The 17,884-nt window shown below is 44.5% G+C and overlaps 1 protein-coding gene across 1 annotated transcript in view; it reads left to right on the top strand.

Annotated features, from left to right (window-relative positions):
• Positions 1-14,940: 14,940 nt before the first annotated feature.
• Positions 14,941-17,884, top strand: part of NRIP2 (nuclear receptor interacting protein 2) — a 410,611-nt gene continuing 407,667 nt past the window's right edge. Inside the window, exon 1 of the mRNA XM_069628497.1 lies at positions 14,941-17,318. Within this exon, the coding sequence (XP_069484598.1) occupies positions 17,082-17,318 (237 nt within the window). The 5' untranslated portion in view covers positions 14,941-17,081. The remainder of the gene's footprint in view (positions 17,319-17,884) is intronic.

Genomic DNA, 17,884 nt, shown 5'->3' with positions numbered 1-17,884 from the left:
TCACCATAGGTCCCTTTTTTGTGGGTACCCTGGTTTTCTTCTCCTTTTATCTTCTTTCTCATGTACTATACACCCTTCCTTCAATCTTTCCTCACCCGCCACTTCTCTCTGAAGTAAATAATTTGGCATTAAGCTTCCAGTATGTTATTCCTCACTATTAACACATGTTTTGTCAATTTTTGTTTTGTTTAGCGATGTTTGAGTCCCTATACAGAGATGCTTGAAAGTCCACGATTTGATTCCTTTTTTCCAATATTTTCTTGTAAGGGAACAAACCAACCCTACCTCCAGGGTTTGGGCTTGCTCGCATTTGGTAATTTGGGGCCATTCTGAAAATAAAATCCAGGATCACTTGGCTTCCCAGGTCACCGTTGGTTGGGGGAGATAGAACTAAGTCGCTTGCCTGACGTCATGAGATGAAGATTCTCTGGTCGGTTCAGCACAGAAAGTCGTTAGTGTCCTGAAGTGAAGGGGCTCCTGCTTCTGGCTGTACAGGCATGACCAGGGGCTTTGGGAAGACAAGGCCCTAGAACAGGAGTGAGTTGTTCTCACTGGACCATGAGAAAGGAGCACCTTCCTTCCGGTCCTTTGGTGGGACAGAGCTTTGCCGTCAGATTCTGTGGAGCATCAAAGGATGCTGGTGCCGAGCCTTGGTCCTTACCTCAAGCAGCAGGCCATCCTGAAATGCAGGTACAGAGTTTCAGCAGTAGACAAGGTGAGTGTGTAAAGAGATCTGCTTATATGCCCCTCGGAAGGCAGTGAGGGAACACAAAACCCAATCACACACTAAGGATCATTCAGGGGGGGTGATCAACCAATGGTGCTTTGATGGAGGAAGCGGTGCCCTGCATGTTTAACACAGATCATGCAGTCGATATATTAACCCTTTCAGCTGTTTAAATGTAGTCCACATCTGGGTGTTTATTTCCAGACCTTATTTTATAAAAATTTGTTTAAAGAACAGGCACTTGAATCTGATAAATTGTTGGCCAGGAAGCCAGTGGAGCTGAATGTCAATAGGGTATGATCAGCGTTCTCCTAATAAGGGAGGATAGCTAAAAGGCAACGTGCTTGTCTTAGAAGGAAGACAATGCCGAACAGCATTGGTTCGATATCCGGTCCATGCTTAGAGGCTGAACTCCGGCATAAAGAGGGATATAAAAACCCAATTAAGGCATGCTTGGCAATCCAGATAAAGAAAATGTTAGTAGTCAGCCATGAAACAATGGTGTTCATGACTATATCAATATGATCCAGCGCTGAGAAGACGCATGAGCAACAAGGTGATGAAGACTGCTACAGACAAGGAATAGACCTGCGGTATAAGAGAAAGAGCTCGGCCAATTTGCAATCCTAGAATCTTGACCATGGTAAAAGGTATAGGAAGGAAGCCCATAACCGAGGAGCAAAATTTGGAGTCCCAAAGGTCCTGGCTTTCAGCAAATGCCAGCAACAAGGAACTATCCACTGTCAATGGCTGTCAGCTTTGGAAGTTGACAGGCGTGGATACCCTGCCTCCATAACCAGAGACAGTGTGAGTTTCTTACCGAAGGAATGTAAACATTCCACAGAGGGCCTCTTATAAATGCCTCACAGCAGCAGCTGGTAGTCAATGGTATCAAAAGCACCAACAGGACAAATAGGACAAGGGCTGTGACATCCTTGCCACCCCCCACCGTCTGCAGGTTGTTCTGGACCAACACAGGGACCCATTTGGCAATCAAGCAAGAAGTGACAACGCTCTCTCCAAGACCTTGGCCACAAAAGGGCTCAGGGAGATGAGGTGGAAATAAGCAGAGTTGAGAGGGTCCTCAGATAGCGCCTTTAGTGGATACACCCCTCTAATATGTTTAGAAGTGGCAGGAACATTCCCTCACTGGAATGTCATTGACCAATTTGCAATTTGGATATCGCAGGAAGTAAAATAGGAAGTTGATTCTCAATGGTCTTAACAGCATGAATAAATACGGGATCCACTCTTGGTCATCGGAGCAATTGGGGCAATAGTCAACGTGAAGAAAGGTTGGAAACACAATGAGGCAGACTGTGGGTAAAGGCACAGGGATAGCTGGTGAAGTAGGGCACTGGGAAGACCTAATGTTCATTATATCAGTTTCAAATGTTTGACATCTTGCCGGTAAAGACTTACACTGCGTAATTTCACAAAGGGAAGGATGCAGGTATAAGTTTGTCTAAAGAACCAGGATGTATATGCTCTGGGATGATCACGCAGTCTTTCTTATGAGCATTACATGGCCTTTCTTTGGTTATCACTGCAAAATACCAAATCCCATTACTGCGAGGCCAAAAATGTTGGGTATTTTCTTTGGTTTTTAGCACTTTTTGTCGAATATATAGATGGTAAGTGGGGTAGGGGTGTTGATAAGGCATAAGGGGTGTAGGGGGCGGCTGAGCGAGGTCTCCCCTGACATTAAAAGCGCTAAAAGTCGAACAAACAAAAGTCAACATTTTCGACCTAGCAGTACAAAATGTGCAGTAATCACATAAATCCTGTCTTCACATTGAGACCAGCTTGTTTGTATAGCTTAGACATGTTTTGCATTGAGTTCCCATAGGGATGATGCCATTTGTGTGCCAATGTTGCAAGGGGCTTTAGTGCTGCAGGCTCTGTAAGCTCTGCACTTTGCTGTTCCCTTTTCCAACATTATATGACGCATTGGTGATCAACTTGAATATTGAGTGTATGGAAATATAGGGTTAGGATTCCGGGATATCTTGGGGTGTCTTCGGCGCTCTTTCAAGTGCAGCACCTTCAGCATGTGCAGAGGGCGCTGGGCGAGCCCTAACTCATCCTAAAAAAGTGTTCTTTTTTCTCCTTGCTCAACTGCTCAGATGAGACACCTCCTGTTGTATAGGGGAGAATTTAGCTTGCACCCTAGGTTTTAGATGTATATCAACATTGTTACCTTAATTGCTGCCTGCTGTGGAGGCATCTAATCTTCCCAAAGAGGGATGACTGTCTTTAATCCAGCGGTGGTGTTTTGAAAATCGTGTCCCACACCTATTTCAACTCTGAGAAACTGAAAAACATTCAACCTTGAAGAAGTGGCTATGGGCACGAAACACAGGTATTTGACTGTTTTTCTTTACCTAATACTCCCTTGGCACTTTAATAAGGAAAGGCACTCAATACTCAACAAAAGAGTGTAATACTTCTATTATCAAGATAACAATGTTCATGTACATCTTAGACCTATGGAGCATGCTGATTTCTCTTCTAAACAATGGTTTACCCAAAGAGAGAAGAGGTTTATTCTGAGTATTTGCAGTCTCCACCAATCTCTTAGTTCTCAAGCACAGGGCCTCTCTTTTCTCTCCCGCTGTGCCATATAGTTTTGTTTTGCTGGAAGCTGCAGGTGGCAGAAGCATGCCCACCTTCCATGCTCGTATTGATAACCTCCTCGCATGCTGCGCCCATAAGTAGAGCAGAATTGTAACTGCATGGTGCTCAGCCGATCTCATGGTGTAGCATATCTGTGTTACCCAAATCTTTGATCACAGTCCTAAAGGGTGATGTGTCACATACCAGAGTAAATATGTACATGACAGGGTCCAGTGGGGGGTCATGGGAAAAAGAAGGCGAAGACAAAGGACTTAATGATCATGAGAAAGAAAACAGAACAGAAAAATTCAGATAAAGAGTGACTGAAAAAGATGGAGATAAGAAGATAGATTTTAAAGGAGCCGAGAAACATATGGAGAGGGCTACTTGGAGGAAGAGAGACAGAATGAAGAGCAACATAGAGAAGAAAGCTAGAGAAAAAGAAGAGAAAATAGCACGGAAGGGAACAGACAAGCAACAAAGGAGATAATGAGAAATGTGAGCATATGACAAAAAAAGTAAAACAAACAGAAAATAAAAAGACAAAAACTCGGCAGGAAGAAATGAGCGGGAAAAAGAAAGGAAGAAACCAAGTGTGACAATAACAAAGAGATGGGAAAATAAAAACGGAGAAAGAGAGGAATGTGAATGGGAACATAGAGAATAAAAGAGGGGGAGAGAGTGGCCTACAGGAGATGGTATGTTAAAAAAGGTGAAAGAGTAAGAAAATAAGAGGTAAAATAACACAGAGATGGTACAATGAAAAAGAACAAAAAGCAGAAAGTAAAAGGCAACATCGAGAGAGAAAGAGGGGGGCAGAGTATCCTAGAGGTAGTGGTATAATAAAAAGGGGGAAAGAGCAAAGGTAAATATAATACAGCATACAATAGGAATGAGGTGAAAGCCTGTCACTGAGGAATACATGTATGAGATGAGGCTAGGCCTGAATTTTAAGGGCTACTGAAAGAGATGTAGCTATGCATTTATTTATTTATTTGTGGGTTTATACAATGCAAACGCCGTGACACGAGGGCAGCGGGCACTGTACAATACGCCTACAGAAGTGATAATGCAAATACAGTTTACACTAGTGATTGCAATAGGTGACAGCAAGGCACTGAAATAAATCAAATAAACCAGATAACCCCTATCATAATTAAGAAGAGGGTAGAGTGCCTTTCTGCGGCCCTTCAGTGTACAAGGAGGATTGGGTGAAAGTTTGCATTTGCCTTCTGTGGCTCCCTATAATGAAATAGCAGAGGTGCTGGGTGTTGTATGTGTTCACTGAAATATCCATCGCTTTATTGTGGATTGTGTGAAAGATTGTGGAGTTTGGGTGGCAGAATGTAGCCTCAACCATGAAGAAATAATAAATGATGTCTGCGCTGCTTTAAAAAAGAAAGCCTTTTGTTACGATTGGGATTATAACTATAAGCATCTTGATAAGGGGACGTTCCTTTGAGGAATTTATAAAATGCTTTAAAAAAAAAAGCCATATTACTAAAATGTCCTAGTAGATTTGACTTGAAACAATATCTGATGTTTCAGTTTAATGTGATGCCCACACACCAAATAGTTGCAGTTCGTCTGTGTCTCCCTAGACCACTTAGAGTAGGTTGACTGTGAAAGAAATCTGAATACATTGAATCTCTGAGACATGAATGTATTTTTTTGTGAAAGCCATCATCATTTAAGATCCTTAGATTTTAATGGGTTTGTGCGTCATGCAGTAATGTTGGACACTAATGGATTCTGGAAGATGATGTCAGATAAACAGATCTCGCTCATTTTAGAAATGTGTACATTTTGACCCTTATTCTACTAATGATTAAAATGTGTTTTGTTTATACTTATTTGTGAACGGCTTGCTACAAACAATAGCACAATGAAAGAAAATGTCCAACTATGGGTCTATAAACATATGGTGCTGTAATTGAACTAATAATACACTAATGCCCAGCCCTGTAAGAGAAGACCCAGAATATGTAGACTTTACAGACTTTGCCATGTCAGGGGCACTCTGGGTCTTAAGACAGGGGGGCACAGCAGCAACGTCAAGTTTATTGAAAATGTCTTTTAAAAAGTAAAAGAGTGGGGTCTTAATAATCCCAGAACCACTTCAGATACCTTATAGGTTTGTTCTTGCTGCTCGCTAGTGTTCTGCCAGGTTTCTATACGCTTTACAATGGGTCAAGAGGGCTTCAAGACATTTCAAGCCAGTTGCTCCCAATGGATCGTGGGTGCAAGACAGTCAAGTCAGCTTGAGACGATCCAGCGAAGCAGTGCAGTAATGTTATGGGGATTGGCTTGAATCGGGTGAAGAACAGACAAGTGTTGACTCGAAGAAGTCTAAAAATGTGATGTGGTTCTTCAGTGGTTATCATTCTGAAAATGGCTGGATCTCAGGCAGGCAGTAGGTCATGTCAGCGGCTAGACAAAGGATCGAAGAATGGTGGGTATCAAAGGAAGCTCCGGGTACTAGCAGTGGCTCGAAAAGCATCTTGAAGCATTGGAGCTGACTCGAAAATGACTCGAGTGGGCAAGCATTGCCAAGAGCTGAATCTTGACTTATGATCGCTGGGGGACCCATCCAGGATCTCCACTCGAAAGTGAGGTCCTTGTGCTGTACTTCCCAGCCGGGAAGGTTTTCAGGGAGCTTTTGCAAGGGCTGTCACCTCTAGTGAGCAGGGACCTGGGTATCTGTGGACTCAGTTTGCAGTAGGCCTTGCCCAGCCAGCAGATAGCCCCAAATGTTCCTTTTGGATGGGTGAGGGAAGGGGTTTCTCCCTTCTTGCTACCTTCGTCTTCACCTCTATGGAAGAGGAATGTTGGCCAGACAGTTCCACCAAAATGTTCCAGGTGCAATCCTTCTTATTCAGTAGTCCAAAAAGGATTCTCCAGAGGAGGTGGTCTGCCCCCTTGAATATGCAATCTGCTACAGTGAATTGGTTCCCTCCTAGCCTTTTGTAAGGGCTCAATCCTGGCTGCTGTGTTCAGAGCATTGTTATGACCGGCTCTTGGTCATAGGGTTCACTCCAAGGGACACTCAGGATACACAGGCCAGGTACACATAGTGGTTACTTTATTAGGGTTCTTCTGTTACAAGGATCAGATGTCATCATAGTTATTAGGAGATAAAGAGGAAAGGGACAGGAGCCCACTGGCTCCCACCACCCAGGCTCACATAGTCTAACTGCCTGGGTTAGAACCCATTCTACTCTAAACATTCTGACCTCACACTCCACACTCACAGCCTACATTCTGATGATGACATCAATCCTGGCTCAGCACAAATGCAAGTATAAGAGCCAACCCTAACACCTCCTTTCCTACAACAAACAAACACACCTGGAGGAAGCAACCCTAACAAGTCTTTTGCCTGGTGGTGGCAGCCCCTGAATGCTCTGTCTGCAGGTAGTGGAGAGAGAGCATGGGTAGTGTGGGAGCAGTGGGAGAATACACAATGGTGGGATGCGTCTGTGGACTCTTGCTCTTCTTCTGATTACTCTAACTGTGGCCTCTCTCCTGTCTGCACTGCATCATAGAGGCTATGTTAGTTATAACAGCGGGGTGAGTTCTCAATTTCTCTGAAAGAGCTTTCTTTTGAAGCAGCGGTCCCCAGCTAGTTTCTGGGGAGATTTCCTGTTCTCTGGTGAAGGTGAAAAGCCTTTCCAGAGAGATCAAAAGAGGGGTCTCCTGAACTGGTCCCAAATGGGTGTTTTCATAGAAACCCAGTCCCAGACAAAGATTCACATAAATCCCTGTCAGTGAATGAGTCACTAGCAACCGAGGTGACAGTAAAATGACACCAATAGGTTTTGGCCAGTGCAACTGTAGATTCCCAGAGACCACTGTGTAAAGAACAGACATATCTTATGTCTAGAGTTTCATCTGCCACCAGGTTCTAGATGAGTCACTAGCAACCGAGGTGACAGTAAAATGACACCAATAGGTTTTGGCGAGTGCAACTGTAGATTCCCAGAGACCACTGTGTAAAGAACAGACATATCTTATGTCTAGAGTTTCATCTGCCACCAGGTTCTAGATGAGTCACTAGCAACCGAGGTGACAGTAAAATGACACCAATAGGTTTTGGCCAGTGCAACTGTAGATTCCCAGAGACCACTGTGTAAAGAACAGACATATCTTATGTCTAGAGTTTCATCTGCCACCAGGTTCTAGATGAGTCACTAGCAACCGAAGTGACAGTAAAATGACACCAATAGGTTTTGGCCAGTGCAACTGTAGATTCCCAGAGACCACTGTGTAAAGAACAGACATATCTTATGTCTAGAGTTTCATCTGCCACCAGGTTCTAGAGGCAAACAATTATAAAATGTTGGGATCAGAGCTACCCGCGGTCAAAGTCAGACCATGGCTGCTGGAACTTTGAGTTCTGTCAGGCGGTTGGCAGGGAATTGCACTTTTAACTGCCATGTTGCCAAAACACAAAGCAGCTGCTGAAAGAGTAAAGTTTAAGGCTCTGGGTAACCTGTTTGCACTATCCTTTTTTCGCATGGAATATTATGAAAGTGGGGTCTGATTAGCAGACCCCACTTCTCTGAGACATATTTACCAGCATGATTGTATATTAAAAAATCATAAATGTTCAGTCTATTCCACCCTCACAGATGGCATTCTGTTGTGTGAAATGCTCTGATTCAAGTATGTCTTTGGCTCAGGCTTTTAAGCCTTCCACGGGGCCAGGTTATCACTGTGAGCCTAAGCCATGCATAAGGGAACAGAAGAGCAAATGCCCTTCTACTTACTCCCCTAGGCCCTGTATGGCAACAAGCAGCCAGGGTCTATAGACAGAAAAGCTGTGAAGAACTACCGGCACTTTCAAATGAGGGTGAGTTTTGAACTGTGGCTCCTCTGGAAGTAAAGGCCTGGAAGTTCTCGAGGCCAGCTAAGAACTGGTCATCCTGGCGTGGAAGGCAGAATTCCTCTTGGGCTGAAGATGGCTCCTCTGATGGTTATTCTGTATAATCCAGCCTTTGCTACTCTCCTCAATTTGGGATGCAGATACGTTGTCCTACCTAAAGGTGGTAGCATGTAAATCTTAAGTGTAAAAGGGGTGAGAAGTCTGCTTAGCAGCTTAATTTCCAAGACATCATCAGGTGTTCGGGCCCTTACCATAAAATGTGTGCCTCTTCCATATACTGTTTATTTATTTGCTGTTTTGTGGAGTGCGAGCTGGCACTTGTTGGCTGCTTCCCAGGGTTTGGATGGGATGGCATGACAATAATGTGGAATTACACAAGAAAACATTACATAATATATGCCACCAAAGCATAACCTAGCCAGTTAGTATGACAAAACCGGCATCATGCCCCAAAAACACAAATAAAGGGGGAATACATAAATGAACAGATAAATACAAATAAAAATGATGAGCCAAGCGTCCTTAAAATAAAAAAAATGCTATTTGGTGGCATGTTTGAAATGGAGAAATAAAAAGGAAAAAAACCAGAGAGGAGCATGGTTGGGTACAGATGCAGTGAGGGAGAAAATGGAAGGCTAAGCAAAAGGGTCTGGGGAGAGAAACCCCCACCTAAAAGCAAAAAGACTGTGTACATCAAAAGCATGATTTCAAGTTAACATATTTTGTAAAACATGCATTAGGAAAAACAACATGTAAACCTTAAAAGACCGACATTGCACAACATGTCCCAGCATCATAAACATGACATGGTGTAGCATAACAAAGCGTATCATACCAAAACCAGGAAAACCTGGCATTTCAAAACATGGCAGAAGATGGCGAAGAAAATATAGGTAACCAAAGGAGAAAAGGACACCTTTGCACACCTAAATGTATCTAGACTTTTGTGTGAGTTATTTTTTATGTTTCTGTAACGTTATCTAAAGTCAAGGTGCAGGGGAGAAAAATAGCAACCCTGGCATATGGGTTGAAGGAAATATGAGAACAGAGTAAGTTCCCTATTAGGGAACTCCCGTCCCCTGCACACTATCTGGGGCTTATGGAGCCAAAGTATTCAAAGAGTATCTATTATAGGTATTTGGTATAGTTTTTGGTTAGACTTAAACCTAGCGTTGATTGAAACAAGTTTTTTTTTTGGCTAACATAGTTAAAACATAGAGACAGCTGTAGAATAGATATTCACTTAAGTACAAAAGACAACTTGTGACTTGATCTTTAGTTCAGGATTTATTGGTCCAAACAGGATTGCCCAACGCATTTCGAGAGTTATTCTCTTCTTCAGGGGCTATATGCAATTCAAATCTTTAAATCTATTAAAAAAAGTTAAACAATGTTCTAGATTAGTTGAATAATTGATAATAATAATTGACATTCAATTGCAATATTCATTTTTACAAGAAGATATTCATTAGACAATAGAAAACCTTGTTATTTACAATTCCAGTATAAGCATTGATTATCGTGTAACAGTGATCCCACTGTCGCATATGTTCACAATTTTGGCAATTACACCATACCAAACCAAAAGAGGTATCCATGATTCTTGTGGAAAAAACTTAGTTCATTGAAACCAATTGGTTTTTTAGCTAGTATTAAATTAACAGAAAGGAAAAGCACTAGTTAATCGCCATTTTCAGAAAGAAGGACATAGAGTAATTCCTAATTACATATTTTATTGTTGCAGCACGAGATCTCAAGGTGGTAAGGAATAGTGGTTGGCTTACCCTGTTTTTAGGTTTTAAACATTAGGATAAGAAGAACGATCCATGATTATGGGTCTGTAAAATATTTCACATCGGCAGTTTCAACAGGAGTCAATACGGTGTATAAGCCTGTGTAAAATAAAGTGATGGACCAGTCTAAGTATATTGGTATATTGATATGATTAAAGACACTAACAATCTAAACTGAGATGTTCACTAATGGGGATACATAATAGACTTACTTAATGGAGTTCAATCTCTAGAGATGTGGGAAAGATGGTCGTGCTCGAAGTCTGTAGGCATACTGCTACGTTACCGTAGTATCCACGGATTCTCCATTAGGAGGAGAGAAATGCCGGTGTGGCTTTTTTCTTTAATCTGGGGAATCGAAGAAACCCAGTTTAGGATCTAAACAGATTCTCTTAAGGTAAAAAAAGATTGGCTGAGGGCCGTTGTCAGCGTACTTACAGGTTTCTGACTGTATGACTCGACTGGGAACAGGTGCCGTCCGGCTCCGTACGCTGGGGAATACATAGTGTGAGACTAGGTTACAAGATGGCCGTATTTGTGGATAATGTAAACGTGACGTCATCACGCGGCGTGCGTGCATGACGTCACGAATGTAAACAAGGAGACGGGTGCGTGACGTTAAGAAAGGATTCAATCGAAACAACATACTAGATTAATATCTTAGTGCCGTGGTGTAATTTGTAGATGCGATCGGATACGACCCTATGGTGTATATCAATATAAGGGGTCTATAGTAGATGAACATTAAAAACAAAGGTAAAAAATAAAAGTACAAAAATGAAGGTAAAAAAATGGCGGACATGGTCTGCTGAGATACAACTCTTAGATGACGAGGACCAACTCTTAGATGTGAAGAAGTTAGTTATAGTAACCTTGTCTTGAGTAGAGGAGAGCTACATGGCGATGCAAGAAACTCGAACGGAATTTATTGGGAAATGTGGGAGCAACATGTAGAGTACATATGCAAATTGAACAGATATTAAAGCTTTCATCAGATATTTTCAAATACGATATTTAAAGATATGGTCCACTCGGAGTATGATGGTAAGAGTACCAACACTACCCCAAGGACTATACTGTGATATTTTTGAAAAGAAGAAGGGGTATGGTCCTCTTAGCGAGTAATGGTAGACAGGTCAGGTAAAAAACAAAGTGCAAAATTGACACATATTTGTAATTATACTGCTGCCTCATTCAGAGTTAACAATCTCTTTGTTTTGACATGAAAATGCGTCTGGTTAAATCTTTGTTGTAACTAGAACCGGTGCAATTCTTATGCATTTCTTTTGTTGCTTTTATACATTTTTAGGTAGAGTTTTGTAATTATTCAGCTGCCTCATTCAGAGTTCACAGTCTCTTGGTTTTGGCATAAAAGAACGTCAGGTTTCATCTTAGTTATAACTGAAACTGGTACAATACTTATACATTTCTTTTGATGCTTTTATACGTGTCTAGGCAGCGTCTTGTAGTAGGAAATTCAACATGATGTTAAGAGGAAGATTATGCAAAAAGGAGGTTTTATAAATAGGGTCCTAAATAGTATTCCTCATTAAGCCCGTGGGGTGATAAAGCATCAAGTTTATGTATCCAGAATAATTCCCTTTGGGATAGTCTTTTGGCTAGGTCTCCGCCTCTTGGAAGTGGGTGGATTAATTCAAGGATTGCCCATCTAAGTTGGGTAATGTTATGTCCATTCTCTTTGAAGTGTCTGTATACCGGTGATTTGGTATTACATGTCCTGATGTTGGATTTGTGTTCCGTCCAGCGTTCCTTTGCCTTTCGGGTTGTTTTGCCACCGTAATATTTCCCACAGGGGCATCGGAGTGTGTAAATCAAGTTTTTGCTGTCACAGGTCGCGAAATCATTCCGAATTATTTTTTTTACCACTGCTGGGGTGTCTTATGTGGTCACCTTTTATGATGTTGCCACAATGCTCACAATTCAAGCATGGATATGTACCGGTTTTTTGTTTCCTCAGTGTCGTTTGGGCGGATTTTTTGGGTCTTTCTGCTCTGATGAGCGAGTCCCTGAGGTTTTTTCCTCTCTTATAAGCCAGCATTGGTGGTTCGGGGAACAATCGGTTCAAATTCGCATCTGATTTAATGAAGTCCCAATTTCTGGTAATAATCCTTTTTATCTGGAAGCTCTGACTAGAGAATTTCAGAGTATGAATTAATCTTGTCGTCGTTTTTTTGTGTTGTTCCTCTAGAAGTTTAGTTCGAGATATCGGTGCTGTTCTTTGGATTGCTTTGTCTAGTATTTCATCTGGGAATCCTCTGTTTTTTAATCTTTGTTTCATATCTTCATATTCATTCTGGAGATTGCTTGTGTCAGACGTGATCCTTTTTAATCTGAGTAACTGGCTATAAGGAAGGTTATCCTTTAAGTGTGTTGGATGAAAACTCCCAAAGTGGAGTGTGTTGTTTGTATCTGTAGGCTTTCTGTAGATGTTGGTAACCAGATCAGTGCCCATTTTCGTAATGTTAACATCCAAGAAATGTATATTCGGTTGGCCGATTTCCAAGGTAAAGGTAATTCCTTTGTGACATTTATTTAGGTAATCAAAGAATTGTTGAAGTTCTTCTTGAGTCCCCTGCCAAATCCCAAAGATGTCATCTATGTAGCGTTTCCAGCAAATGATTTTGTTTTTCCATGGTTCTTTATTCAGTATATGTGTTTGCTCCAAGTGAAACATAAAAATGTTTGCGTAAGCAGGGGCTACTGCTGACCCCATATATGTCCCTGATGTTTGTAGGTAATATTTGCCTTCATATCGGAAGTAGTTGTTATAGAGGATAATGTTTATCAACTCTATATATATATCTAGAAAATATAGGTAGCATAGCACAGCCAGGTCGCAAAAGACATGTCATGGTGTAGCAGAACAAGGCGTATCATACCAAAACCAAGAAAACATAGCATTTCAAAACATGTCAGAAGATGGCGAAGAAAATATAGGTAGCATAGCACAGCCAGGTCGCAAAAGACATGTCATGGTGTAGCAGAACAAGGCGTATCATACCAAAACCAAGAAAACATAGCATTTCAAAACATGGCAGAAGATGGCGAAGAAAATATAGGTAGCACAGCACAGCCAGGTCGCAAAAGACATGTCATGGTGTAGCCGAACAGACAAATAATAATAATAATATAGCCCATCATTACAGCACAGGTTTCCAAAGAAGACATTACAGTGCCCTCCCCATCTGCAGCCTACACTCCACACACTCACTCACCCCTTACAGCGCTATACACAAATACTTTATACACCTATATGGTATAACAGTACATATGCCAGCATATGACGTATACCACACATGTGACATAGCATTATAGCACATGGCAGCCTGCAATACCAATATAAAAGCCAGTAAACAATGTTCTTATTACAGACTAGTTCTGCACTGGCAGCCTGCAATACCCATATAAAAGCCTGTAAACAATGTTCTTATTACAGACTAGTTCTGCACTGTAATCAGTTATTACGCTTCACCTGTGACATCAAAATGCATGCTGGTTGAGCCTGCACACAGCAGCATCCCAGTTCTCAATGAAGCACTTAAACTAAGCCTTGACAAGCTTTTCAGGTGAATTTCTTGTGAGTTATATGTCTGCAACTGTTTGTGGTGGTATGCTTATTTTGTGCTGTGCTGGCGTTATACACATGGTAGCAAGAATCTCGCTGCACGTTGTTACTTATTTTAAAGCACGCAACGTTTTAGATGCTTTGTATTCCACCCAGTGGTCGAAGTGCACGAAAAGAAGTAGTGGAACTATGGTTTCTGCTGGTCTGTCCCCGCTGCCCCAGAAAACCCCACAGCCATGCCCACTCCCACGTGCCATATAAGCCCCTAAACAAATACATCTGGTCACCCTCTGTTTAAGGGGACGTTTGGTGCAGTGCATTCAAGCACAAGGTTCAACTTCTTCCTACACTTTTATTTTAAAACTAAACCACTACAGAAGACGTTCTTTTTCAAATAAAACACTAGGAACAGAAAAACTTAATTTAAAAAAAGTAGGGAGCACCGCTCCTGCCCACTTCGACCACGGAAACAGTTTTTTCTGCAAAACATTAAAAGATGCCTCTTTTTTATTTATTTTTACTCCAAACAGAATTTACACTGATTATATGTTTCAACAATTAGAATATCTCTTACATTACATTAAGCAAGAGGCCAGGTATTAGAGGGGAATAACAGTGTGTGGCCATGTATTATAATGAATAAACTACCCCCACTGTACATTGCAAGTCACCTCGCAGATCCTTGTTCTTATAAAAGCACTGGGCCTTACTTGGCGCACACTCTAGAGTGACTTGCAGTAAGTATCCTTATAACATACAGTCAGGTACACTTTGGGCCTGATTTAGACAAAATGCTCAATGGGTCTTTCCCATGTCAAAACATTTTTAGAAATCAGGCCCCGCCCTTCATCTAATATATGTTATGTTATCATGCTTTTCTACTGCACTATATCACCACCGTAGCAGTGTCAAAGTGCTGATCATAGACTCACTGCCTGGGGAGACCAGACCTTAGCCTGCTGAGTAGGGCAGCAATGTGTCTACCCAGGTACTAGATATAATGTTGGCAAACAAAGGAATATAGGAAAAATAAGAGAACTTGTGCCCATGACAAAGCAATGTTAGTTACGACCCGATTAGAAGTCTGTTCTCCAGATAAACAGATTCCCAATTCGGCCACTTGTTCGCATTTTCCAGCAGCAGGCGCTTAAGCCGCTGAACTATCTTCATAGCTGAGCAGTTAGGACCGGAACGCCGCACATCTAGGTAAAACTAAAAGCGGAAGGGGAAGCTGAAAGCTACTTTCCTCATATCTGCGACTCTGCGAACATCTGGCAGCCACTGCTCGGTCCGCTGCGGCGTTTCTCAATGTCCCCCTGCATTTCTTGTGATAGATGCAAATGCCTCCCTGACGTCTGGCCCCGCCATTGGCCGCTGGGTGTTGGGGAGGAGCCGCGGCACGAGGACAGAGAGAAGGTGCGGACGAGAGAAGGAGAGAGGAGTGAAGCCTGCAAGATTCAGTCCGGCGCCGAGGACGCTCTCGAGACCCGCATCGGGGAGCGTTTAGAATAAAGGAGGAATTAAACAAGCGACCAGAAGGCGGAAGAAACAGAGGTTCACAAGCAGAATCTCAGGACAACCCGGGGGACTAACTACTGAGGAAACTACAACCAGGTCTCCGAGGACGGCAAGGGGAATAGCGAGGGGCAAATCTGCTGGGAAGATTGCAACAGGGCCCGGCCGCCAGGGGGCGCTAGAGGCAGCGGGAGAACAGCCTGAGCCCAGTAGCGGTGCCGAGGAAACTGTAGAGAGGTAGTAGATTTTAGCAGGTGTGTATAGCAGGGACACTACAGGAACGCTGTGGGCAGCAGGGAGGACTTCGGAAACCTGCAGAGCCGAGCAGGACAGCAGGCGGCAGGGTAGCAAGGACGAGTAAGTCAAAAAGGGCGGTATATAGGAAGTGGAGGTAAGACGGTGGATGGACCGATACGGGGTGCTGCAAATACATGTCCAGGACTAAGCAGAACTGCAGACAGAGTGGTGGGGAGCAACAGGGCCGAGCAGGTCTGCGGGTGGTGTGGTAGCGGTGGGGGCAGCAGGGCTGCTGGTGGACCGCAACAGTGTGGTGGAAGTACAGTGCCAGGGCTGAGCAGGACTGCGGGTGGACTGGTAGCGGTGGGGGTAGCAGGGCTGCTGGTGGACCGCAACAGAGTGGTGGAAGTACAGTGGCAGGGCTGAGCAGGACTGCGGGTGGACTGGTAGCGGTGGGGGTAGCAGGGCTGCTGGTGGACCGCAACAGAGTGGTGGAAGTACAGTGCTAGGGCTGAGCAGGACTGCGGGTGGACTGGTTAGAGGGCAGTGTGGGTAACAGGGCTGAGCAGGACTGCGGGCGGATTGGTTAGAGGGCAGTGTGGGTAACAGGGCAGAGCAGGACTGCGGGTGCCCTGGTATTGAGCGGTGGGGGTAGCAGAGCTGAGCAAGACTGTGGGTGCCCTGGTGGTGAGCGGTGGGGGTAGCAGAGCTGAGCAGGACTGTGGGTGCCCTGGTATTGATCGGTGGGGGTAGCAGAGCTGAGCAGGACTGTGGGTGCCCTGGTATTGAGCGGTGGGGGTAGCAGAGCTGAGCAGGTCTGTGGGTGCCCTGTTATTGAGCGGTGGGGGTAGCAAAGCTGAGCAGGACTGTGGGTGCCCTGGTAGTGAGCGGTGGGGGTAGCAGAGCTGAGCAGGACTGTGGGTGCCCTGTTAGTGAGCGGTGGGGGTAGCAGAGCTGAGCAGGACTGTGGGAGCCCTGATAGTGAGCGGTGGGGGTAGCAGAGTTGAGCAGGACTGTGGGTGCCCTGGTATTGAACGGTGGGGGTAGCAGAGCTGAGCAGGACTGTGGGAGCCCTGGTAGTGAGCAGTGGGAGTAGCAGAGCTGAGCAGGACTGTGGGTGCCCTGGTATTGAACGGTGGGGATAGCAGAGCTGAGCAGGACTGTGGGTGCTCTGGTAGTGAGCAGTGGGGGTAGCAGAGCTGAGCAGGACTGTGGGTGCTCTGGTATTGAGCAGTGGGGGTAGCAGAGCTGAGCAGGACTGTGGGTGCCCTGGTATTGAGCGGTGGGGTTAGCAGAGCTGAGCAGGACTGTGGGTGCCCTGGTTTTGAGCGGTGGGGGTAGCAGAGCTGAGAAGGACTGTGGCAGCCCTGGTAGTGAACAGTGGGGGTAGCAGAGCTGAGCAGGACTGTGGGTGCCCTATTGAGTGGTGGGGGTAGCAGAGCTGAGCAGGACTGTGGGAGCCCTGGTAGTGAGCAGTGGGGGTAGCAGAGCAGAACTGTGGGGACGCTGGTTAGGGAGTGTTCTGGTGGCAGGTCTGAGCAGGACTGCGGTGGACTGGTAGTGAGTCCTGGGAGTAGCAGGGCTGAGCAGAACACGGAGGGCAGCTGAAAAGAATTAGACAGCGAGGTGCATTAGAGGTAAGAGGAGCACAGCTGGTCTTGGCAGCTGGGCTGAGCAGAGACCCCCGAAGCTGCGGACACCCCCGCTGCTAGCCTCTTTACCATGAGCAGTCCGAGTAACTGCCAGACCAGCAGAGTGGCAGCCACCAGCCCCGAAACGCAGGCCAGGAACGTGGAGCCCGGCCACCCCAACCAGCACCGGCGGGAGACCGAGATGCGGGACCGCGCCATCCTGCACCAGCAGCGGCGCCTCAAGCAGGCCACGCAGTTTGTGCACAAGGACTCGGCGGACCTGCTGCCCCTGGACCAGCTCAAGCGCCTGGGCACCTCCAAGGACCTGGTGAGTGCCACTGAGATATCCAGCAGCTCTTTCCCCTCTTCTTACATAACTGCTTAATTACCTTTTTTTTTAAGTTTCCAAACCTAAATATACATATTACAAACTTCTCTCACTTAATTCAATGAGTTACAAGGCCGGTAAAATGGCACCCCGAGTTAAGCCCCACGGAGACCTTCATGCAACCTGCAGTTACACGTTTGAATCCTGCCAGGGCCGCTGCACCCCTTCAGACACCCGAATTCCACAAACCGAGTACTATTACATTAGGTGATCACCCATTTTCTTATAGCGCCCAAAAGCAGCACGAAGCCACTGCACGAAAAGAAGTAGTGGAGCTATTTTCCCTGCTGGCCCAACCCCCTCCCCACAAACCACATCACTACCTCCCCTCCCACGCACAATCCAAACCCCCAAACAGACGCACCTGTTGTTTAAGGTAATGTTCAGTGCAGTGCACTGAAGTGCAAGTTTCAAATTCTTCCTACACTTTTATTTTAAAATGAAATCATTCCGGAACAGTAACACTTTTCAAATAAAAGTATAGGAACAGTAACACTTTTTTTTAA

The sequence above is a fragment of the Ambystoma mexicanum genome, chromosome 12 (genome assembly GCF_040938575.1).
Source record: "Ambystoma mexicanum isolate Mex_15411 chromosome 12, UKY_AmexF1_1, whole genome shotgun sequence".
NCBI classification, from domain to species: Eukaryota; Metazoa; Chordata; class Amphibia; order Caudata; family Ambystomatidae; genus Ambystoma; species Ambystoma mexicanum.
The sequence above is the reverse complement of the archived record's forward strand: the minus strand, read 5'-3'. Positions and strand labels throughout refer to the sequence as shown.